The sequence below is a fragment of the Pagrus pagrus genome (assembly GCF_965226575.1).
Source record: "Pagrus pagrus genome assembly, chromosome: 13".
Lineage (NCBI taxonomy): Eukaryota > Metazoa > Chordata > Actinopteri > Spariformes > Sparidae > Pagrus > Pagrus pagrus.
In genome coordinates, this window is record NC_140197.1 from 30730651 (window position 1) to 30757568 (window position 26918).

The following is a 26918-nucleotide window of genomic DNA, read 5'->3' on the forward strand; positions in this document are numbered from 1 at the left end:
GTAAATGACCATATCTTTTGCCAGAAATAAGGTCCAGGTTGTAAAAAACGGTACTTATCCTTTAAATCAACTTGTAAATGCAAGTTTTACATTGAAGTGCTGGTTTGTAGTAAATATCTGCTGCTCTCAGAGCACAAATTCAGATTTTGAGGGAAATAAAGTGGAGAATTAATAAAGTGCTTCAGCTCGTGAATCATTTCAGTGAAAACTGGAGTGGAGCTTGAACTGACTCCTCTCATGCAGCAGCTGAGAGCCTCTTACCTTCCTCTGATGGCTCAGACTTCACAGATCCAGAGACAGTTTGAGTCCACTTCAAGCTGAAGAGCTTCCTCTCCTCAACATGTACGCCCTCCACAGGCTAATGAATGAGATTAGTGGCCTGATTGAAGTTCAACAATTTACAGAACAACAAGTGAGCAGAGAGAGATCTGATACTCCGACTGAGCAGGGGAATAATAAAAACATCGACCAGAGGCTGATTAAAGCATCACTTCCTCTTCATCTCTACTCATTGATACATCAGAGATAATCCGTCCTGACGCCGCCTCAGACCGAAAGTCACGTTCAGTTTAAACTGAGGAGAAATCTCTTTGTTCATTAAATCAGGATGTGGAGATTTATTCATCACAACAACAGACCTCGTTAGTGGAACGATTCAACTTCAGTTCAGCCTCGCATCGTCCAGACCTTCATCACAGCAACGTCAGCAAAAACTGACGGCTTCAACAACGAGCAGACAGCAGCTCGGTCCATTAATGATCACACTGTGGAGCTGATTATGTTCATAATGAGGCAACGATCAAAACTCATTAATGAGATGATAATGTGGTTCAATCGAGAACAATGAGATGGTCAGAGCATCAGTAATGAGATGTGACTGTCACACTGAGTCGGCCGAACGTCGATACTGAGGAGGAATTTATTAATGACACGCATTTAAGTGTGTTGTTGTTTTTAACATGTAATCTGTAAAATACGACCACAACTCCAAAAACACAGGTCACAAGACCAACAAGTCCCGAGTCACAGCCTTAATCCAGACCAACAAGTCCCGAGTCACAGCCTTAATCCAGACCAACAAGTCCCGAGTCACAGCCTTAATCCAGACCAACAAGTCCGAGTCAAAGTCTTAATCCAGACCAACAAGTCCCGAGTCAAAATCTTAATCCAGACCAACAAATCCCGAGTCACAGCCTTAATCCAGACCAACAAGTCCCGAGTCACAGCCTTAATCCAGACCAACAAGTCCCGAGTCACAGCCTTAATCCAGACCAACAAGTCCCGAGTCACAGCCTTAATCCAGACCAACAAGTCCGAGTCAAAGTCTTAATCCAGACCAACAAGTCCCGAGTCACAGCCTTAATCCAGACCAACAAGTCCGAGTCAAAGTCTTAATCCAGACCAACAAATCCGAGTCAAAGTCTTAATCCAGACCAACAAGTCCCGAGTCAAAGTCTTAATCCAGACCAACAAGTCCCGAGTCACAGCCTTAATCCAGACCAACAAGTCCCGAGTCACAGCCTTAATCCAGACCAACAAGTCCGAGTCAAAGTCTTAATCCAGACCAACAAGTCCCGAGTCACAGCCTTAATCCAGACCAACAAGTCCGAGTCAAAGTCTTAATCCAGACCAACAAATCCGAGTCAAAGTCTTAATCCAGACCAACAAGTCCCGAGTCAAAGTCTTAATCCAGACCAACAAGTCCCGAGTCAAAGTCTTAATCCAGACCAACAAGTCCGAGTCAAAGTCTTAATCCAGACCAACAAGTCCGAGTCAAAGTCTTAATCCAGACCAACAAGTCCCGAGTCAAAGTCTTAATCCAGACCAACAAGTCCCGAGTCATTTTCTAATGTTTTAAACTAAAATTCTTACAGATCTTACACAGCGCTCCTTTAATAATGAGCCGTTCCTTAAAGTTATTGATGAGGTTGAACACATTCATCCTGATGTCACTGCGTCATAACTAACATTATTATTTCCGCCTGAGCTTTTCTGCTTCAGGAAAGTAAAACATCCGCAGCCAATAACGATCCCCTCATTCTGATTTCAATTTAAAACTAAATGAGCAATAATTCATTTCCACAAATGAACACGTCGCTGCTGCAGTCTGAGAAAATTACATTTATTTTCAAGGCTGAAGCTGTTTTTCTGCAGTAACAGCAGCTCAGTGTGTCCAACACAGTTTCACTCTCACAGCTCTGACTCAGCTGGGGAGCGACGCTCAGCTGGGAGGGTTTCAGTTAAAATGCCACATCACTTCTCATAAAGCAAAAAGTCAATCCAGAGGTTTTTCTCAGCGTTTATACCCGTAAATCTTCACAGCAGTTACATCACCATCAGGGAGCAGGAGGTCATGTGACCTCTGTTGTCTCTGTCACTCTCAGGAGGCAGGAAGCTGTTGATTTAAACAAACTCCTGACCTTTTGTCTGGTGTCAGCGCATCACACGGATCAGAGCCGAATGTGAACACGACCTCAGAGACCTGCAACCTGCGGGTCGGACTGACAGATGTATAGATGGACGAATGGACGGACTGACGGATGTATAGATGGACGGATGGACGGACTGACGGATGTATAGATGGACGGATGGACGGACTGACGGATGTATAGATGGACGGATGGACGGACTCTCACCTCTCTTAAGTAGCAGGATATCCCTCGCAGGGCTTCTCCCATGGCGGTAGGAGAGGGCAGCTGGAGGAGAGAGAGTGTCGATCGGTCAACACCACTTCCTGTGTGTGTGTGTGTGTGTGTGTGTGTGTGTGTGTGTGTGTTTGTGTGTGTGTGTGTGTGTGTGTGTGTGTGTGTGTGTGTGTGTGTGTGTTACCGGCGGCGGGTGCTCCAGGCAGGTGTGGAAATGTTTCGTCTGGTCCAGTTTGACTCGTTTGAGAGGAACTCGAGACTCTCCGATTAACTCATTATGAGTCAACTTATCCTCGTCACACACCGTCAACCTGCAGAGACAGGAGAGGAGACAAGGAGGCAAGGAGAGGAGACAAGGAGAGGAAAGAGGAAAATGTAACTGCATGATGCAGACTGTGATCTGTAGTTTCCCCAGTAAACACACCACCTTCTTCAGCCCTGCTGAGCGGCTGGCTGCGGCTCTTCTCGGGGTCCAGGCTACATCTCCTCTGCTATTCGCTGCCGGAGTGTCTCTGAGATCTAGAGTGGACACACCTGATGTCCAACAGGCTGAAGAGGTCGGTTTGTTTACCAGGGAAAGTACAGCTGGCACTCTGCTCACCACCGCCGCTGAGGCCGACACACCAGCTCACATGAAAACCACCTTTGAGTAGTTATTTATGAAACTTTACTTTAAAGTGGAAACGGTCGTATCTCTAATCAGTGTCACTGATTCTCCTGCTGGTCATGTTGAGGTTTTGCAGGCTGGGTCCAAAACTGTGGTGAACTCTGTATGAGCTCGATGAACGATGTGCAGCAGCGACACAAGTTGTGTGTTTTTCTTTGTTTGTCAACCTTTTATTTAGTTCACTGAATAATACATGTAGTCTGGCTTCAGTCTCCTCCACCGACGCTGTGATGTCGTCTTTCATCGGTCGATCGTTATTCCTGACTAAACCCTCATTTACTCCCGTTCCACCGAAGCTAACCAAGCGTTAATATAAATCCAAGAACGTTTCTGAATGTGAGGTTCTGACTGTTTGTGTGGTCAGTTTCAGCCTCTGACAGGTGAGTCTGAGGCCGACTCACTGGTGTCGACCCGAACAGACACAAAACCAACAACAGAGACTTTCCTGCTTCTTAATAAAGTGAATCAGATCAAAGCAGCAGGATGAAGTGACGGCAGAGACAGAGCGTTAACACAGCGACGCCAGTGAAGCAAATACAAACAGCATTTTAAATGTGCAGGTAAACAACGTGACGGGTCGACAGACAGAACCAAGAAGAATGAGTCAGAACCTCTGACGGCACACGTCTCATCACTACTCAGGTGTCATATATAAGATGAATAACAGATATAGATACATAAAATATCAAAGTGTGAAGTCATGCAAACACTGAATGTGTGTGTGTGTCTGTGTCTGTGTGTGTGTGTGTGTGTGTGTGTGTGTGTGTGTGTGTGTGTGTATTCTGGTACAAATATGATAGTGACGGCTGAACTCAACCAACAGGATGGAAACAAACAGTAAGAATTTGCGCCTCGTCTGGATGAAAACTTGGCTAGTGCTAATATTAGAAAGCTAAGCTAACTAGCCTCCACTGTGTAAACAGCAGGAGTGGTCAGAGACCGACAGACGCTACACGTCGTCATGTTTTCCTCGTTTCGTCTTTCTGGATGTTTCAGAGTTTTGAGTTGGTCGTGCATCACAGAAGTTGACAGCTGGTCTCCTAGCAACAGCAGCTCTCAGATGTTCGGTCGTCGTTTGAAGCAAAATGAGTCCGTAAACTTTTTATGGAAATGATGCACGACAGCTGCGTTTTAATTGTACTTTATATTCCCTCAAACAATTAGAGAGAAGAGCTCAAACTGCAGTTTGACAAACAAAGTGTGTCGACTTCCTGAAGAAGTGAAGACACCGAAAATCAATCTCGACGTCTGAGACGTGTCGCAGAGACGGAAACAAACGCAGGAACACACACTCGCTCTCACACACACTCTCGTGGCCCTCAGGATGGACCTGAACGTTGCCACGAAGGTCTGAGGAGGCAGCGGAGCTCGTCACGGGCCGACCTCGTCACGGTCGGGCCGACCTCATCACGGGCCGACCTTGTCACGGTCGGGCCGACCTCGTCACGGTCGGGCTGACCTCATCTCCAACATTCACTCACGAACACGTTGAGGAGGAAACGTTGGTCCCTGCCTGCATTATGCTCGCTGTTTCCTAAAGCGACAACTGAGGGAAGAAAACTGACCGCAAAAGATTTCAGAGAACAAAGAACCAGAACCTGATCTCAGTAAGTCAGCCTGCCTGTCTGAAGGCAGCAGTGACAGTGACCCGCATCCATAAATGTTTTTGTCATAATGATTTAAATAATTATTCGAGGCCACCAGAGGTCACCGTCACCGTCGAGATCCACTTCAGTCACATATTCACAGGAAACATCATTAAATGGAGACAAAATGTAAAAATCATAAACTGACTGGTTTCATCTGTGAGAAGACTAAAGAGCAGAGACGAGCTCCTCCTCCCAGTAATATATAGTTTATATCTGATTTTTAAAGCCCTAAACTTGGAAATTATGCAAGTTTATATAGTTTTATGTAGTTATAAGCTGCTTTTTCCACCTCAGCTCTTGTTTCTGACTATTTTATCTGCACAAAGTCAGTGTGAATAAGGAAATAAAGATCTATAATGAGGTTTTACTTCAGTGATATTGTTATTAAATTTGAACTTTGACCATTTCAGACTGTATGATGTGGAAACACTGTGTTTTCCAGCTGACAGAGGCAGTTACAGCTCCTCTGCAGGCTGACACCATGTCTGCTCTCCACAGGTTCAGCAGCAGCTCTGAGCTGACTTTGATCCACACTGAGAGATGTTCAGGATCATTTCACATCAGCAGGTGAAGACGTTGTGGTTCACTGTGTCAAACCCTGAGAGCTACACGTGATTGTTTTTATGAAATAAATCAAATAAAGGCTCTGAATCCGTCTCCCACAGCTGGATTAAAGGCTTCAGGACAAACTGTTGCTGAGTGTTAAACACCTCAGCCACCGTGTTTTCAGATTAATGATGGTTTTCATCCGACACGCTCGTTCTCTCCTAGTTTCCCTCAGAGGTGCGTTCACAGTCACGCCGGCTTCTTCATGTTCAGTTGAGATGAAACGTTTGCTCCTGAGCGCAGTAATTAAAGGTTTCCTGCTCTGTTATTTCACTCTGCTTTTCATTATGGACACGCTCCTCTGGTCGCCCCCATCTGTGCCTTCAGTGCTACAAACATTAATTCATCATTTGCGGGTGTAAAACGTTCTGAGCTCCTTTCAAACCCTTCACGCTGCAAACACCAGACTTCTGTGACAAACAGCCCGTTTCTACACTCATCATGTTGCTCTTAACAGCTGACGGCTGTTAACTGCAGGTGTTTACAAGAAGGAACAGGAAAGAGATCAGTTCCCCTGCTGGATCCTGCTGGATCCTCCTGGATCCTGCTGGATCCTGCTGGATCCTCCTGGATCCTGCTGGATCCTGCTGGATGCTGTGAGAGCAGCGCTCGGCGCCGACAGCTCAGATAATTACAGATGACACCTGGGCTGCAGGTCTGAATGTCAACGTGTCCCTGCGCTTGATTAATGACTGTAAGTGTAATGAGTCCGAAATGAGATCTGATGAAACCACACACACACACACACACACACACACACACACCTGAGCGTCTTCCTGTGCATGTCCTCCTCTGTGATCCCGACGTAAGTGAGCGTTTCATTCCACACCGGATTCAGAGAGTTACGGATCGTCTTCGTCTTCAGCTTATTGGCCTGAAGGACACACACACACACACACACACACACACACACTCATTAATCAGTGTTGATTTCAGGTTGGTATTTCACACACTGTAGCTCAGCAAATGCTGCACATGTTGAGGTCCTTCTCATATTTCGCTCCATTTTAGTCAGAAAGAATCTGTCAAACCTGATCTGATCCAGTTTACATTTAAAGGAACAGTTCACACATTCTTTTAAAAAAACTCAGTACTCAGTAAAGTCAGGCTCAGCCATCGTCTCCTCCTGATGATATAAAGTCAGGCTCAGCCATCGTCTCCTCCTGATGATATAAAGTCAGGCTCAGTCATCGTCTCCTCCTGATGATATAAAGTCAGGCTCAGCCATCGTCTCCTCCTGATGATATAAAGTCAGGCTCAGCCATCGTCTCCTCCTGATGATATAAAGTCAGGCTCAGTCATCGTCTCCTCCTGATGATATAAAGTCAGGCTCAGCCATCGTCTCCTCCTGATGATATAAAGTCAGGCTCAGCCATCGTCTCCTCCTGATGATGTAAAGTCAGGCTCCTCCTGATGATATAAAGTCAGGCTCAGTCATCATCTCCTCCTGATGATATAAAGTCAGGCTCAGTCATCATCTCCTCCTGATGATATAAAGTCAGGCTCAGCCATCGTCTCCTCCTGATGATATAAAGTCAGGCTCCTCCTGATGATATAAAGTCAGGCTCAGCCATCATCAGTGAGCCTGACTTTACATCATCAGGAGGAGGTGAACTGCTCCTTTACCATTGAATTGAATGTAATCGAGGTTGATAATTAAATTGATATTCAGCTTCAGTCTCATCAGAGCTGCAGACTTAAAGATGAATTTTAAACTGTTACTTTAGTTTCTGAGTCTCAGTTGAACACAAACTTCTCCTCCTGTAACCAGAACTACTGATATAAATCCTGCTTTTTCAATCGTTGTTGTATTTCCTGACTTTGTGCTCCACACGTCCTTGATTTCATTTCGAGGCTTTTGAGAAATACTGTGTGAACCTGAGACCAGATGAATCCACCTCGCTCTGCAGCATCTGACAGGCTTTCAGCTCAACAACACCACGGTGCTGACGACAGCGTCGGCTCTGCCTGAGTCTCACCTTACAGGCTCCAGGCAGCAGGTGCAGTTTGACGTACGGGTCGGCCAAACCGTTAAAGTCCATCGGCTTCAGACCCTGAACACACAAACAACGACAGACGTCAGCAGGACACCTCCTCAGTTTATCACATTAACACAGACACTGTTCAAGTTTTAGCATACTTTATGTTTAAATATCCAAATTATGTAATCTTAATACATTGGTGGACATTTTTTACATGTTATGAAGCAAAATATTCTAATAAAAGCAGATGTTTCCACCTGCTGTCTGTTTAAAGTAAATATGAATGATTGAAGCTCATGTTCAGAATCTGCATCATTACATTATTTAATTCATTCTGTCATCGATCTCTCTCTCGTACGTATCGACTGTTCAGTGATGAATCTAACAATCAGCTCCCAGTTGTGTAATCAGATTACTATAAATCACTTCCCTGCGTGTCTCCTGACCTTTCCACAGCTCACTGATATGAACACGCTGTGTTAACTGATGCAGGAGGATGAAGACGACAGCGACAGGGACGAAGGATCAAACCACAGCCGGCTGATTTCAGCCTGTTGGCCTCATCAGCAGATCATCAGGAGAAAGTGCTCCTAAATTTACTTCAACAGCTTTGACATTTGCAGCGACGGCAGAGAGCGAGATGTTTTTATTATTTTGAATGAGTCTGAGGGAACAGAGAGAGACTGAGCTGACAGACGACAGCGTCACTACAGCAGCATTTATATTTAAAGCACATGTAGGAGTCAGCTCGGTACCAGAGCAGCTTCAGTCTGAGTCCTCTGCACAGGCCGGCAGTCTGTCAATGAGCTCACCTCAGTTTCATCTCAAAGATAAATGTTGCCTTCAGGTGCAGATGTTGTCCACAGGTGAGTTCACAGGTCGTCACAGAAACACCGACGCTTTGAAAATGTTGCTCTGATAAAATAACGACTCTTCACGTGTTCACCAGAAAGTCTGCTAGCTGCTAACATGCTAACATGCTAAATGTCAGCATGTTAACCAGTTAGCATGTTAGCATAACAATAAAACTGACCAAAAGCACAGCTGAACTTCTTCATTACAAAACAACTGTTTTTTTAAAAAGACGACATCCTGAACTGGAAAAGATTTCATGTTTTAATGTAACTGTTGTTTCCAGAGCAGCTGCAGTAAAATCACTGTTAACTCAAACACATCTCAGTGGAAACAGAACTTACATGTCACTGAAATAAATAATACTAAGTGTAGAAGTAATGAGACGTCAGGAGAGGCTTCAACAATGTGAGGATGACGAGAGAATACCGTAAAAGACCAAACCAGCGGAGGTGATCAATCCTACGGCATTTCATATTTTATTGATTAATGTTATTATATCTGTAACCTCCTTTCTGTACCAATCACTGGTGTTAAAGACGCAGATACAGAGACACGACTGAGACGATTAAATGAACAATTTCTTTGATGAATTAGGATTTGATGTACCGTGCTCTGATCGTTCAGGATTTAACAGCATCCTCCGGACGTATTGAACACATTCAGAGAGCGGCGGTGTCGAGGTGACACGCTTCTGCAGCTAACTGAAGCTAACTGAAGCTAGCATCGCTCCGCTTCCCTCTGTGGGATTATTGAACTGTGTTTTGGATTATTACAGAAAATAATCTCAGGTTTTTGATACTTACAGGTTTTGATTTTCCTCCGTGTTCGCTGTGAGGACGTTTAATGTCCCCGACGACCTCTGTAGTCTCATTTAGACACTTGTTAGCAACCGCTAACCGTTTTTAACACACAAAGAGCTTTATAATTAAACTGTGGGACATTTAATGAAGGATTTTATGTCGGAGAACTAAACCTGTAAATATGTTGAGCCCGTCTGAACCCAGACACTCGCTGACTTTGAGACGAGGGAACAGGAAGTGCTGAAATGCAACTTATTTCCAGGTTATCTTCTCTGTCTGCAGCTGTTAATATTCATGATTTTACCTCTTTGTGTCTCAGACAGTTGACCAGTCACTGAAGCTGTCTCATAAATGTAGTGCAGTAAAAAGTACAGTAAGAGTTTGTTACAGTCTGCAGCTTTCTGTCGTCCGTCACATGTTGTTCCTTTAACCTGCTGCAACACGGCGGCTGCAGCAGCAGCGTTCATCCTCAGTGTAAAACTCAAGCTGTTAACAATCTAAACGTTTCCATCACGCTCACGGAGAACTGCCTCCACGTCGAGCAGCGCCCAGTCAATCCACCCTTTCAAACATTAAAGTAGCTCCTCAAGTAAAGAAATCTCAGCGGCAGCAGGTGTGCTGATTACCTCCCGTCTCACCTGATAATGAAGCAATTTAAAGTCCTCCTGTCTCCGTCCTCTCATGTTGTTCTGCTCATGTAACGAACTGAAGCTGCACAAAGTCTCATTAGATTTTTGTCACGATGATCTTAGAAGAGTTGAGTCACAGTCCTGCAGATTAGTTTCAGTACATGTTGTCCTTTTTTATTATCACCATCTGGACGCTGCAGACCTCCACCAACACTGTCGTCTCTAAACTAACGACCACAGTGACACATAATGTTTAGAAATGTTCAGCCTGAGTAACTTGAGCTTCCCTGCAAGAAGCCAGTAAAGTGTATTTCGTGCACGGAGACACAGTCGTGGATAAAATATTCATAACCGATCCTGCAACGCAGAGAAATCCTTTAACATGCAGGTTTTATCTCCTCCTACAGACTCTGTATCATAAATGATCAAAACCACATCCTGTCTCAGCGTGTTGGTGTCGTAAACACGTGATCTCAGCAGGAATTTAAATCAAACCTATGTGAGTCTGACTGTACAGGATGAGTCTGTGACGTCAGCAGGTAACTGGAGCTGTTATTAGTGACCAAAACAGCAGAATTAGTTTGTTGGGGAGAAAAAACATTCACGAGTCATTTTAGAGACGACGATGATGCAAAACTTTCTCTTATCCTCAAATATCCACTGGATCCAGTTCAGTCACACATTTAGTCCAAAACACGACAAAAACACTGAGATCGTTTCGACTTCTTCATGTTTTTATCTGTAAAAGACTCGTTTCACTCAGTTTCTACGCCCGCCCTCCAGCCTGCAACAGCCAGTGAGTGATGGTGTAGACCAGTGACCCACTCTCTCTTCTTCCTCCTCTCCTGAGCCAATCACACGCCAGCCTCTGGATGATTGATGTATCATGTAGCCAATGAGCTTTCAGATCCAGTAATATATAGTTTATATCAGTTTTTAAAGCCCTAAACATGGAAATTATGCAATTTTGTAGCAGTTTGTGTTTGTTTTTCCAGCTCAGCTCTTATTTTTGACTGTTTTATCAGCACAAAGTTAATGTTAATAAGGAAATAAAGAAATATAGTGAGTTTAATGCCCCCGTCACTGTCCTGTCAGCAGGATTATAAGGTCACAAAATGCCTTTTTTTGCAACATGCCTGAATATTTCCACAGTAAAACGTGTTAAGTGTTTATTTTCAGTGATGTTGTGATTAAATCAGACCATGTCAGACTGTTTGCTGTGGATACATTGTGTTTCCAGCTGATGGAGGCAGTTACAGCTCATCTGTAGGCTGATTTCGGCATTAAACATTTAATCATGTTCGGCCTCCTATGGATCAATGAGCTGCTGACTCCAGAGTCTGTAGAACAGCTGGTTCAATAACACTACGAACTAGAAGTCCAGCATCATTTTTCACATATTTTCAGGATGAGACCGGGTTACTGAGTATTTATGGTGCTGCAGGTTCATACAGTATTATATACACAGTATATAATAAAGAAATGAAGTGTTTTACATGATTCACAGCTCCGATCATAAATGAAATCTGCTCTCGTCGTCTGTGCAGCAGCTGCTGTGGGTGGAGGCTTCAGTGTAAAATACAAATAAAATCAATAACAGTATTTCAGAACACGTTCAGGCTGATTGTGTTCTGTTCTGCTGAACGGGTCGGGTCCCGGAGCGGCAGAGCTTCAGGCTGTGAAGACGAGGTGATGAAGAGACGACAGATACCTGCACACTCTCAGGTGGAGCAGGTGTCAGGTGAACTGTAGCTGTAGATTTATGACGGAGCAGCTCGACGTCTCTTTATTGTCTCCGACTCTTTAATTGGGCTCCGGTGTGACAGTTTGCTCTGAATCATGTTACGAACGACTGTAAATCTTTACGAACGTCTTCTCCCTCTCTGGTCTGCACAGACGTTTGATTTGATCCCAGCAGCTTCAGGTGAAGCAGGATTGTTCTCAGCCTGGCAGAAGACTCAGACTCTCAGCTGTGACGGATGCTACAGAAAGTACCGAAGGCCACTTCCTGTGTAATGACGACAGAAGCTGACTACGACTCTTCGGGTGTATTTCAGTCAGAAAATGAAGTTAAGACAGAAGCTCAAGATTCAACCAGCTGAAACAAACTGAAGCTTAAATCGATTTTCTCTCAACGCAGCATGTTGAATAAAAATAATGAAGGTGTTTGACATTGTTACAGATGCTAGAGGTGGAAGAAGGACTCAGATCCTTTACTCCAGTAAAAGCACTAAAACCACACTGTGAAAATACTATGGCTGCACCCCGTCAAAATAAAACACCCTGCAGACTCTTTACACCACAACCTCAAGTCTCTGTCTCCATCAGCAGCTTCACGGCTCCGAGCTAACGAGCTAACGAGCTGCCAGGACACGAACACTGAACGACTTCAACTGTCCCGTCAGAGCCGACAGCCTCAGGCTGCTGACAGACAGAGACAGACGCTTTATAGCTGCGAATACTTCATCCACCTACATCCACCTACATCCACCAACGTCCACCTACATCCACCAACATCCACCTACATCCACCTACATCCACCAACAACCACCTACATCCACCTACATCCACCAACATCCACCTACATCCACCTACATCCACCAACATCCACCTACATCCACCAACAACCACCAACATCCACCTACATCCACCAACATCCGCCTACATCCACCTACATCCACCAACATCCGCCTACATCCACCTACGTCCACCAACATCCGCCTACGTCCATCAACATCCACCAACATCCGCCTACATCCGCCTACATCCACCTACATCCACCAACAACCACCAACATCCGCCTACATCCACCAACAACCACCTACATCCACCTACATCCACCAACATCCACCTACATCCACCTACATCCGCCTATATCCACCTACGTCCACCAACATCCACCAACATCCGCCTACATCCGCCTACATCCACCTACATCCACCTACATCCACCAACATCCAGCCAACATCCGCCTACATCCACCAACAACCACCTACATCCACCTACATCCACCAACAACCACCAACATCCGCCTACATCCACCTACATCCACCAACATCCGCCTACATCCACCTACGTCCACCAACATCCACCAACATCCGCCTACATCCGCCTACATCCACCTACATCCACCAACAACCACCTACATCCACCTACATCCACCAACAACCACCAACATCCGCCTACATCCACCTACATCCACCAACATCCGCCTACATCCACCTACGTCCACCAACATCCACCTACGTCCACCAACATCCACCAACATCCGCCTACATCCGCCTACATCCACCTACATCCACCAACAACCACCAACATCCACCTACATCCACCAACATCCACCTACATCCACCTACATCCACCAACGTCCACCAACATCCACCAACATTCGCCTACATCCGCCTACATCCACCTACATCCACCAACAACCACCTACATCCACCTACATCCACCAATGTCCACCTACATCAGCCTACATCCACCTACATCCACCTACATCCACCAACGTCCACCTACATCCACCAACATCCGCCTACATCCACCTACATCCACCAACATCCACCTACATCCACCTACATCCGCCTCTGCCTCTGAGCGACACCAGTCATCCCTCTCAAGGTCATGATCACGTTGTTTCTCTGTTTCTTTGTCTGGATTTGAAAAGATTTGAAAGAGTGCTGACGAGGCAGCGAGACAAACAGGAAGCTTCAGTATATTTTTATGATTACAGCATTCATCAGTATCTGTTTGTAGTAACATGAAATAACTCCAGTGGAAATTGGTTTCAGTCTTTGTGTTGCTCATGAGATTATCACCAGTCAGTTGGTTATTTTTATTGCTTGTACTATATTTTATTCTTTATCTGTTTTTGTTTTATTCATCCATATTTCACTGCTGTCTCAGTTCGCATTAGTCTCTTAATCCATTTTTGCAGCCTTCAAAGTCTCGAGATGAAACGACCACAAACAGATTCAAAACCTCTGAAACACACACAAACTGACCACGAAGAGACACAAAACTGCGACACGTTCACCAAGTTTGCTTTCTTTTCCTGAGTTCCTGTGAAGATAATCTGAACTGTGCAGCAGACAGATCCGACTCTGACTGACCAGCAGGAGGCTCTTCATTTGAAGCCCACTGAGGCCTAAAAGCACTTGTGTGTGAATGGGAGATAAATCTCTGCAGCCAGCCTCCAGACTCTGCCGTAAAGCCGAGCCCAGCAGAGCGGAGGCCGTTACAGCGGCACGTTAACGGTCTGCAGAGCGTCCTTACCTTGGCCCGCAGCACGGTGCAGTGCAGCTCGCTGGAGCTCTGCTCGTATCTCAGCTCGAACTCCAGCGTCCCCAGAGCAGCTGAGGAAACACATGGAGGCAGAGAGGACAGAGACGATCAGACCTGATACAAAAACATGATTTACAACAACCTGTCAGAATGAATAATAAAGAGGAGCCATGCAACAGCAGAGAGGAATCTGAGGAGCTTCATGCGTTCAGTGGATGGAAATCCAATTTAGTGGAGCAGCAACTGTCACAGTGATGTGAACACAACTCATCACATGTCAACACGCAAAAGCCTCTTAAACAGGAGAGCCGACACATTCGTCACGCCTCGTTACAACCGTGCACACATAGTGAGACATGTTCATACAACACACACACACACACACCAAACACAACCTGATGTTCTTCCAGTGCTGTTATATAAGCCCATACATGCAGCGTATGATTCACAGGGATTAGAACAAATATGTATTTTAAGCATCAGCTCCAGAAACAGACCACAGCTTACACAACACATTGTTTATATGCTAAGCTACGAGCTGCTGTGAGATACTGTATGAGTGACCCACACAGAGCTGGAGTCGTGCCGGCAGCCTGCTCACACAGGACTATTTAAAGTGACTGTTACTATTTCCTGTTGGATCTGCGAGAAATCAACTGCTACCGACCACGAAGCTCATGAAACAGCCACAAAGACACAAAACAACAAAGAGACGACCACAACGAGATACAGATGACTACAACCAGACAAAAACTAACAGAGAGACAATGTGACCATAAAGACACACAAATAACTACAGACAACCGCAAACAGACGCACAAAGCAGCAAAATGAGCCACAAAGAGAAACAAATCAACTACGAAGGACCACAAGGGAGAAAAGACAACCACAGACACAAAACACGACCACAAAAAGTGGGATGCAAAATGAACGATGAGATGCAAAACAACTACAAGGAGACACAATATGACCACAAAGAAACTTGAACACAAAGAGATGATGCTAACAGACGGACAAAGAGGGACACAAAATGACGACGGGAGATGTAAAATGACTACAAAGAGACAGAAAATGACCACAGAAAGACAAAACTACAGTGACACAACGATCAGACACAAAATGACCACAAAGACACATAAAACGACGGACGACCAGCTGACGGAGGAAGAGGAGGAAGTCAGCTCACAGAGATCACAGGTGCAGAACAAAGCAGCTACTGTCCACAGAACGAGGTCAGCGACGATGAATTATTGATTAAAGGACGGTTACACACTTTGAATAATACATACTTTTCTTTTCTTTTCTTGCTGGGAGTTAGGAGAGCAGTATAAGTACACAAGTACTGTCAGTTTCATGCAGTAAAAGTACGTGTTGCGCTGTTGTGTCTGTGACTGATTCTGTTCATCTTCATCTGTGCAAACAACCTTTAATACACAGACTCATAAATATAATGCAGTAAAAACTTCCTTCTGCTGAAAGTACAACGTGACATAAACGAAAGACTCAAGCAAAGGACCTAAAATTGTAATTAAGATTGTACTCGGATAAATGCACTGTACTTAGTTACTTTCCACCGCTGCATCGCTGCAGCCCCAAACATCTATTCAGGTTTCATGTCTTTGTCTCGCCCACATACGTCTGAGCTCCACTGATGCAGGACTGAGGCTGCTGCGATGTGGAGGAAGTGTTTACAGACAAAACATAAATGATGTCAGACGGCAGCTGTGACGCTGACTTCATCCAGTCATAGAGGAGAAACTACAGGAAGTAGTTTCAGCTCTACAGAAACCACGAGGACACGACGCTGGAGCCAACATGGAGGATCATCCAGACCCTCACCCCTCCAAAATAAGAGCAGGACCCTCCGACTGAGAGAGGCAGAACGTGCTGAATATCCTCGTTGGTCATTTTGTCTCCATGTCGTGGTTTTGTGTCTCTCTTTGTGTCTCTGTTTGTGTCTCTTCATAGTTGCTGCCTGCTGTCTGTTTGTGGTTCTTCAGTGTTTCTTTGTAGTAGTTTTGTGTCTCTATGATATTTTTGTGTGTCTGTTTTTGTAGCTTTTTGTCTCTTTGTAGTCTTTTGACATCTCTTGTGGTCATTTTGTATCTATGTGTTCATCTGTAGTTGTTTTGCATCATCCATCCATCATCCATCCATCATCCATCCATCCATCCATCCATCCATCCATCCAACAACCATCCATCCATCCATCCATCCATCCAACCAACCATCCATCCATCCATCCATCCAACCAACCATCCATCCATCCATCCATCCATCCAACCAACCGTCCGTCCATCCATCCAACCATCCATCCATCCATCCATCCATCCATCCATCCATCATCCAACAGCCATCCATCCCTCCATCAATCCAACATCCATCCATCCATCCATCCAACCATCCATCCATCCATCCATCCATCCATCCATCCATCCATCATCCAACATCCATCCACCCCTCCATCCAACCAACCATCCATTCATCCATCCATCCAACCATCCATCCATCCATCCATCCATCCATCATCCAACATCCATCCAACCTACCATCCATCCATCCATCCAACCAACCATCCATCCATCCATCAATCCAACTTCCATCCAACCTACCATCCATCCATCCATCCAACCATCCATCCATCCATCCATCCAACTATCCATCCATCCATCCAACCTACCATCCATCCATCCATCCATCTATTAATCCAACCAACCATCCATCCAACTATCCATCCATCCATCCAACCTACCATCCATCCATCCATCCAACCATCCATCCATCCATCCATCCATCTATTAATCCATCCAACCATCCATCCAACTATCCATCCATCCATCCATCCATCCATCCTCAGCTCGTCTCTGCAGTCCTCAACATAAATGTAAATAAAGAGGCTCTTGGATGTTTTATTCAGTTTTTCGGAGGTGGATTATTCTCCACCCACCTCGTCTGCCTCAGGCTGCAGTAACAACATCCTGCACCAACACAAGCAGCAGCATCCTGCAGACGTCACTGTGCTGTAATAATGAAACGTGAGGCTGATGAAGTCTCTGCAGATCATCTGTGTCTGCTCTCACACATCAGGGTCTCCTGCTCTGATCAATCTGATCATTACAAAGCAGCAGAAATCAGCGACCAGTGACTGCAAAACAAATCTGATTATGAAAACATGTTAACGAGGGAAAACCTCTAATTAGTCTTTACTGTAGAGATGTGAATCAGTGAGGAGGCTGACAACCTGCCGGAGGCTCTGCAGCGCTGAGAGCATCAGCCATTTATCACAATCTACTGTGAACCTGAAGGTGGAGAGCGTGAAGGAGTGACGCTCCCTCACTGAGAGCTCATCAGTCCTCTCCTGTCTCTGAAGCACTGATTGTGTTTCCGCTGCCTCGATGTGGAAATATTCTCACTAACACACGATCTGAAGAGGCTTGTGTTGCATTATTCAAGTTATTGTGACACAACGACATGAATCATTTATCGGTCGTGTCTGAGCTGAACTGGTCGTCGATGTGGAGGCCGGTCGTAATGTCAGACTCCTCTTCAGCTTCAGTTTCAGACGTCTGAAGAACTTCTTGTCGTTCAAAATTTAAGGTTTTATGATGACTAAATTACGACTACTACAACTACAAAGAGTCTCTGTGGATCTACAGCTGACGTCTTCTTGAGTTCACTTCAGTTCCTCTAATCTGTCCAGAGTGAACTCTCTTCACAGACAAATCAATAAAGGATCTTTGAAAAAGAAAATAAACCAACATGTCCTCTGGTACCAGTCAGCTGATCGTCTTCGTCACACAGGAGAAGAGTCCTGAAGGCTAACGCTAAGCTAGCTAAGATCAATAGTGGACGAATCTCAGAGCTCTGATCAGAAGTTACAGCTTGACTTTCAAAATAAACTCAGAATGTTACATCACAGCAGAAACCTGATTTTCAAAATAAAGGTAAGAAAAAAAATCTGTTTTTGTCTGACACACACACACACACACACACACACTCACACTCACACACACACACACACACAGACACACACACACACACACACACACACACACAGACACACACACACACACACACACACACACACACAGACACACACACAGACACACACACACACACACAGACACACACACATGCCAACAGTGAGGCTCACTGCAGTCGTCGCTGTCGGAGCTGTTGATCTCCACCGACGTGTCCACGCTGCTGGTCAGAGACAGCGACCCGCCGCCGCCGGGCCGGCCGTGGGCCAGCAGAGGAGACAGGAGGTGAGCCCCGCCCATCCCGGAGGCCACGGAGCCGGGGCTGAGGGCCTGAGGGGACACGGCCGGGTTGGGGGACAGGGGCCCGGGGGAGGTGGGGGACAGGCGGGGGAAGTAGGCGGAGATCTGTCGGATGGGTCTGATGGGGCCGGGGCAGACGTCGATGGCCATGTGTTCCTGGATGGAGATGCTGAGCTTCTTTCCTCTCCGCACCGTCATAGAGTCTGACAGGACGAGAGACAAGAGACAAGAGACAAGAGACAGATCACACGAGCTTCATCAGCAGCACTGAGCTCCCAGTCTGGACACGTCTCACAGGTTTCTGTCGACTCAGGTGTAAAGTAATGGAGTACTCACCCCAGTTTACTGGACTTTTTCTATTTTGAGCTACTGTCTACTTCTACTCCATTACATCTTGGGGAGATATGTTGAGCTTGTTACTCCACTACATTTATTTGCTAACTTTAGTTACTAGTTACATTTCAGATTAAAAAAACAGACGATAAAATACTTTATTAACTGAACATTTTGCTGATTGACTGTTTGTCTTGTTGGTTTGTATCAATTTAAAATGTTCTACTTTGGCTCTGATGCAGAATGTAATCTGTAAAGTAACTAGTAACTAAAGTTTGCAAATAAATGTAGTGGAGTATAAAGTATAAATATATATGTATAAGTATATAAATACTCAAGTAAAGTACAAGTACCACAACATTGAACTTAAGTACTGTACTTGAGTAAATGTACTTAGTTACATTCCTTTGCTCTTAGTCTCGTATATTCAGAACCAAGTGGACTCATGAAGACTCTCAGCTCCTAAAGGCAGCTCAGAACCAACACGTCAGTCCGTCTCTAAATACTTCCTGTTTGTGGCTCTCAGCTCGCAGCTCATTGGTTCCCGCTGACGGGGGCAGTGATGTCATCACAGTGGAGCTCTGAGTTTGAGTCTGAACATGAAGGAAAATATAAAACATCTCCACAGACGCGTCACAGCTCACGTCCACTCTCTCCGTCTCTGCAGCGGCTCTGACTCGACCCGTTTGGTTCCGTTCTCTTCTCTCAACAGCATCTCTGACTCAATTTATCCCAACGGCACCTGACAGCAGGACTTTAATGAGGACTGAGAAGAGGGAAGACAGTGAGCGAGGTCTGCAGAGAGCGGAGTGGATCCTGAGAAAAGATGTGAAGATGATGTTTAATATCAACCTCTGCTGGACAGGTGTGAAGATATGACAGAGGAGATACAGGAGGAGTTCTGCACAGGACCAGGAGCAGCAGAGCGAGCAGCCAGCTCCCTAATGAGGTTTCCATCTCCTGCACACTGAGACCTCCAGCCTGCAGTCACAGCTGCTTCATTCACCGCAACACAGAGAAACACCCACCTGTCAGGACGTCACACTGTTTAACATGCAACTCTCAATACTGCTGCTTTAAAGGAGCAGTCAGGCTCAGTCAACATCTCCTCCTGATGATATAAAGTCAGGCTCAGTCAACTCCTCCTGATGATATAAAGTCAGGCTCAGCCATCGTCTCCTCCTGATGATATAAAGTCAGGCTCAGCCATCGTCTCCTCCTGATGATATAAAGTCAGGCTCAGTCATCGTCTCCTCCTGATGATATAAAGTCAGGCTCAGTCATCGTCTCCTCCTGATGATATAAAGTCAGGTGAAGTCTCGTAGTCCACAGAACATTTCTGGAGCTTCACAGTAAAACAGAGTTGCAGCATTCTGCTGAACACCTGAAGCAGCTGGAGATGATTTAAACATCAGATGTCTCCATGCAGCTCGTCTGCTGTGATCACAGAGATCACAACCTGATCTGAGGAGATGATGTTTACTCCCTCAGCTGTGGTCGAGCTCCTGCTGACACTTCAGACGATCTGAGCAGCTGCAAGATGGAAATAAGTAATTTTAACTGACCAGCGTAGTGAAGTTAACAGCGTACGTAATGACACTGCAGCTACACATGTGATGTCAGTATTTAAACCCAAACCACAATGTTTTCTTTCTTTACAATGTTCTGGTCCAGATCCTGCACGGCTCATGGTCCTCGTCGTCTCTGAGAAATCCTTAAAATCATTAGCAAGGAAAGTAAAACCTCACTGGACTGTTGTCATTTTAGCAAGAGAACGAAAATGATGCAAACTATTGAAAACTCAGACACTCAGCAGCCTGTTCAAGCTAACGTTGTGCTCGCGTCAACAGTAGCTAGCTTTAAGGATCAGCTGCTCTCCTCGTTGCTTCTCTGCAGACACACCGAGTGTGAAGCTGCTGTCACCTTCCTGTAGAAACTGAACAAATGTGTCTGACCTCCGTCACATCTCTTCAGTCTGAGTCACAGCTGAAGCTTCAGGCTGCTGACATTTACAAAGACATTTTTTTTTTTTTTTACAATTGTTTTTACTTTTAACAGGATATTTATTTATTTATTTATTATCTTGGCAGGTTCAGTCCTCCATAAATTTGAGCTGCGTTATGGCAACAAAAATAGTTTCTGATGAGACGTCAGGACATTTTCCAGACGTGTTTGTGGAGACTTTAAAGATTCACACGATGTTTTCTGAACCTTAACCAGGTGGTTTTTGTGCCTGAACCCGACCAGACTAAAATTATTGTTATTTATGTATTCAGCCGTCCGTCATTAGGAACAAAAACACAATGGCTTTAAATAACTATCCATTAAACCCTCATCACAAACATAAACTTCCCTCCATAATTTTGGATCAGTGGCTATAACTGATCAAAATTCTGGTGTAGTCTAATTTCCGGGACAACTGGGTCAAGGTTCAGGACTTGTCAGGATGTCCGGACCCTCTTTTACCTCCTGATGACTTAACGAGGCTGAGAGCGATCCCTCCAGAGCCTCAGCAGACGTTATGTAACTCACCAGGGTCGGAGCTGAGCGGCGCTGATAATGACCCTGCTGAGTAAACTGATCCTCATGTGTGAAAACACCAGACTGCCCCTTTAATCTGCAGCTCCCTGTGAGCCTGCTGCAGCCGCCGCAGGGGTAACAGAGGTCACAGAGGTCACAGGTCGGTGTGATCGCTCACTGCTTCAGCTCGTCTGAGTGATGAAACAAAGGAAATGTGAGTGAGACACATTCACCAGACAGACTGACGGCTGATCCTGATCGTCCAGCTCGTCCTCAGAGGACGGTGCAGTTTTAGTTACTTTACTTTACTCGAGGATTTCCAAGTTCCATATTGTACTTTTACTCCACTACATTTATCTGACAACTTCAGTTACTTTGCAGATATCAGATTACTCAGCGTTGATGGCTGTTACTTACGACGTGTAACCGATCAGAGTGTGTCGCAGACTGAGAAAGACTCTTGTGAGTAAAGTAACTAGAAACTAAAACTGTCACATGGAGGAAAAAACAATATTTAAAGTGGCATGAAAAGAAAGGACTCAAAGAACAGTACTCAAGTAAATGTACTTAGTTACATCCCAGCAGGAGGAGGCAGAGCAGAAACAAGATCACTGAAGCTGAGTTTGTTTGTGATGGTTGAGCTGGTCTCGTGTTTCCTGACCGTCCTCCGTCAGCTTCACCGTGAGGAGACGTGATCATGAGGGAACCAATCAGACGTGGAGCTGACGACGAAGACGTGAAGCGGTGGGAGGAAACACTGTTTAAAAAGCTCTGCAGGGCGTCTGAAGTAAAGTGTGAGCAGAGTGAGGGGGCCGATCATCATCATCATCACCATCATCATCATCATCACACCACGCAAACCTTTAATATGAATCATTCATCTCACACTCGTCTGTTTGTGGAGACGTTCGGAGGATTTGTGGTTTCTGAAGTTAATCAGAGCTTTTGTTGATATCAGTGATCGTCCGATCTGAGAGAGAACAGCTGATTCACTCCTGCAGCACTCACACATACAACAAACTAAATCACTGCGTGTTAACCATCGCTGCAGACACGAGGCGGCAGTTTGAAGGAAAACAGCTGAGACAGAAGATCTGAGTTACTGACCTGAGAGACATAAAACACTGCAGGACAGCAGAGTTATCACACTGACTGACTGTTTAATCCTCTCCTTCACTTTGAGCTCAACAGGCGTCTGTCATCACCTCTGTGTTACAACAACGATCTCGTAGGAGTAACTGCCGTGTTTAACGAGTTCAGCTACAGTTACAGGATGTGAAGCTCCACAAATACAACCAAGTTCAGGGCAGAGCTGCTAACGTTAGCTTAAACTCTGATAGCATCCAGGACGGATGTGCTAGCTGTGAACAAAGCTGTTTATTTGTGTAACGTTACCTGAAACCTCAGGAAACAAGCCAACAACATGGCACCTGACAACACGAGGGGAAAGAGCTGATGAACAGGACGCCAGGTGCGTTGTTGTTGTGAAACCGCCGCGTTTGTTTACGTTCACGCATCAAAACAAAGAAGATAACAAAATGTATTTTAATTCAAACTATGATTTCTCTCTTTTTCCCACTTTTAAATATTCTGTGATTGTCGGATATCTAGTGTGTGTTAAATCACTTTCTTCTAATAATGTGAAGTTAACTCGCTGCAGCCTGAAACAAGCCACACCCACTGCTCACCTTGGCGTAGGTCTGTAGAAAGCTAGTTAGCCGGACATGCTAATGTTAGCAGCTACCACTGGGTTGGTTGCTAAACTGTGAATGGATTATCACACAGCTTTTAAGCTTTTAACATTAGTTAAGTTATTATTATTATTATTATTATTATTAGTTATTATTGTTATTATCAATAACTTTTCTCTCAACATTCAGACTTTTTCGCAAAATTGTGAAAATTCCCAGACAAAAGCCTGAATTTAAGAAAAAGTCAGATTTTTGAGAATTCTCACATTTCTTTAATATTGACCCTAATCCTCTTCCGTATGACACAAACTAATCAATATGAAGTCATTTATAAGATACAAAGTCATCGTGTTGATTTCTTTAAGTACAATAATGATTTACTCATATTATTAAACAATACTGAGTGTAAAGTTTAACTTCAGATATATAATTTACCCACCGCACCATAATTACAAGATATAAAGAGTGTAAATAATAATTATTAATCACCAGGTTCATTAAGTGTCCTCACATATTTAACGATCTGCAGGGTTCAACTTAGACACTGAGTGATCGCAGAGTGTAATTATTATAATTAAGAATTTAAAGGTCAAAGACACTTTTATTACGCTGTTCTGTGTTCAGAGGAGTGAAGCTGCTGTCATCAGGTTTCATCACGCCGGTCCAGAGATCGAGCTTCAGTCAGAGGAGAGTGAGCTTCAGTCAGAGTGAGCTTCAGTCAGAGTGAGCTTCAGTCAGAGGAGAGTGAGCTTCAGTCAGAGTGAGCTTCAGTCAGAGGAGAGTGAGCTTCAGTCAGAGGAGAGTGAGCTTCAGTCAGAGGAGAGTGATTTGTGGAGAGACATTTTAATGCAGAATAAAGTTTCTGTCTTTGCCGGCAGCATGAAATCTTCCAGCTCATTATATTTGTGGTAATAAACTGATAATTGCCGTGAGGTTGAGCTGTTAATTAACACACTCAGGGATCTGTGTCTCCAAACAGTGAGAACGACCTGGAGGCTGCGTCTCAGGTGGAAATGAGGGTTATTGATTAGCTACGCTCCACTGAATGTGTGTGTGGGTGAAGAGCTGTGATTGGTCGGCTCAGCAGATCATCAGCCACATGTGTTGCAGCGAGGATGAGGAAACACTTCTCAACAATTCCCTGCTCTTCTCCAAACTGTTCTGTTTGTGTGGGGTTTAAAACCTCCCGTCACAGCAGCACATTAAAATTCATCTCCAGCAGCAGCTGCATGTAAATCAACAGTGTGTGAGCAGCGACACACAGCTGATGCTGCTGCAGCAGAGACCAGTCAGACCTCCTCTGAGGACTGCACACATCCAGCAAAAACACATCTGATCAGCGTAATTAAAGTTTCAATGTTGTCCGAGCTCATTTTAACAGCTTCATATCCTGTCGGCTACTTTAATCTACAGCAGAGCATCGTGGTCTATAAGATCATCACGTGTCTGTAGCCTGTTTTATGTTTACGCTACTCTTATATGCTAGCAATAGCTGTCAAAATGCTAACCATACTTTTTTATGCTAATGCTACAGTTTATGCTAATATTACTGAATAGAAATTACTTTTGACTCAAATGCTAAAATTACTTTTTTAATGCAAACCAATGTTAAAATGCTAACCTGACTTTTTAATGCTAATTCTTTATGCTAACTATACTTTTAAAAATCGTTTCATTTTAAAATGCCAACATTGCTTTTTTATGCTATGTCATTTTTTTTATTCTAACTATATTTTTAAAAACGCTAACCATACCATACCCCTAACCATACCTCTTAATGCTAACTTCAAAATAATATTAATTCTACTTTTCAAAAACATAACATTTTTAAATGCTAACGTTTCTTTTTTATGCTAACTTATATATTATTTTATTATTTTATTTTATGCTAATGTTACTTTTTAACGTGCTAACCATGTTTTTTTATGCATTTATTACTTTTTATGCTAACAATTTTTAAAATGCTAACCTGACTTGAATTCTAATGTTACTTTTTTGTGGTAATATATTAAAAAACATGCTAACCTTTTTATGCTAACATTACTTTTTGAAATGCTAACATTACTTTGCTATGCTAATGTAATTTTTTAATGCTAAAATTACCATTTTATGCAAAAAATGTTTAAATTGCTAACCTCACGTTTTAATGCTAATGATTTTTTTTACTTTTCAAAATGCTAACATTACTTTTTACGCTAGCCTTTTTGATAATGCTAATCTTGCTTTTAAATGCTAATGATAATTCTTTAATGCTAAGATCCTAACGAACATGCTAACCATCTGTGATATTTTGTTCGTTCTTGAAGTGACATTTTTCTTTTAGGAGATTTTTTTTCTGGAAACTTTGTTTTTCATCATTTTCACATTTGAAAAATACATTTAGCTCCTGAAAAAACTAATTCAGCAGTTTTGTTGTTCTCGTGTGAAACCGAGTGAAAAAAAACTACAAAATTGCGGGAAAAAGGTTTTTAAAAAAAATTGGTTTCAAACAAACAAAATAAATCACAGATGAAAAACTAAATATGAAACTTATACAGATCATCCTGACGAAACCTTTTCTCCGACCAGACCTCAGGTCACAAACAGATCATGACCGGATCACCAGAACAAAACGAACGGTCCTCACTGGACCCTCGAAGCTTCTGTAAAAAGGCTTCTGATGAAAAAATCCTTAAAGTACAAAAACAACAAAATTCAGCTTGAAATGTTCAAACTGCATCACGTTTTCTGAGATGAATCAAACTGCATTCATTGACACGTTTGTCCGAAGAGATTTAACACAACTGTGTTCAAACTGAGAAACAGAACGAGTGACAGCCTGAAAATACACGACAGAAAAGTTCTCAGGTTTGTGTTTTTCTCTAATTTGATGTTTTATTGTTACTTTATTTCAATGTTTTGCAGAAAAATGTAAATCTGAGCTGTGACCAGCCTCTGAGACAGAAACACAGCAGCACACTGAAACTCAGAGGAAATATTAAATAGAATAAAATAAAAATTCAAGTTTAATAAAAAAAAAAAAGATCCTGCATTAATTAGTGACTTCCTCTCCTCACATTCACACATGGGAGTCAAAATGTTTGAGACGAGAGGAGACGGAGGAGGCGAAGAGGAGGATGAAGACATGGAAGTGAAATTGAAATGAAATGAAATGAGAGAAACACGAGAGCATCTTTGTTCTTACCTCTGGTTGTGTGAGTGCAGCAGATTCCAGCACAAACAGGTGGACGTCAGCGGGGTCCGCAGGAACAGGTGGAGAGAGAGGCACTGAGCAGCCGAGTGGTCGAGAGAGGTAGGGGGAGGAGAGAGAGAGAGAGAGAGAGGGAGAGAGAGAGAGAGAGAGAGAGAGCTCCCTCTGATTTGGACTTTTAACCCTTCGTCTTCCTCCTTTTTCCTGTGGTTTTGTTTAATATCCTCTCACTGAGCCTCACATTCATCTGAAGTGTCAGCAGCGATGAAGCTCTTCCTTTAATCACACGACACATGTATTAGATTAACTCTCCCTCACCCTCTCCCTCACCCTCTCCCTCCTTTGTCTCCCGCGGGCTGCAGACTGCAGGGGGGACACTGGAGCTCAGTAATGTGCCAACAGCAGCATCTGTCCGGCTCTGCTCGCTGTATAATTTGTGCCTAATGATGCCTAATGATACATCCAACACACATATACAATCAATGTCAATGCAGCGTGTTCACTCCTCCCCTCCAGGAAAGGGTGTAGATGATCTGAGCCCTCCACCCCTCATTTTTTCTTCTTCATCCCTCCTCCTCCTCATCAACCTTTCATTCCTTCCCCTCTCCCCGGGCCGACAGATAGACGTCCCTGAGGTGAAGGAACCTCTCGTTAAAAAAAACCCCTCCTCCTCCTCCTCCTCCTCTTCCTCCTCCACCTCCTCCTCGTCCTCCTCCACCTCCTCCTCCTCCACCTCCTCTCTGCATCCCATCCACCCACACACTGTCTCTACCCGTCCATGCATGCCAAA

The 26918-nt window shown here is 44.2% G+C and overlaps 1 protein-coding gene across 1 annotated transcript in view; it reads right to left on the minus strand.

Annotated features, from left to right (window-relative positions):
* The window catches only part of doc2a (double C2-like domains, alpha), a 41857-nt gene extending 15221 nt beyond the window's left edge, over nucleotides 1-26636 (minus strand). Inside the window, exons 1-7 of the mRNA XM_084370442.1 lie at nucleotides 26123-26636; nucleotides 18268-18597; nucleotides 14106-14185; nucleotides 7547-7621; nucleotides 6332-6441; nucleotides 2830-2956; nucleotides 2637-2696 (exon numbers count right to left, since the gene is read on the minus strand). Of these exons, the coding sequence (XP_084226568.1) occupies nucleotides 2637-2696; nucleotides 2830-2956; nucleotides 6332-6441; nucleotides 7547-7621; nucleotides 14106-14185; nucleotides 18268-18592 (777 nt within the window). The 5' untranslated portion in view covers nucleotides 18593-18597; nucleotides 26123-26636. The remainder of the gene's footprint in view (nucleotides 1-2636; nucleotides 2697-2829; nucleotides 2957-6331; nucleotides 6442-7546; nucleotides 7622-14105; nucleotides 14186-18267; nucleotides 18598-26122) is intronic.
* Between the last annotated feature and the right edge of the window lie 282 nt (nucleotides 26637-26918).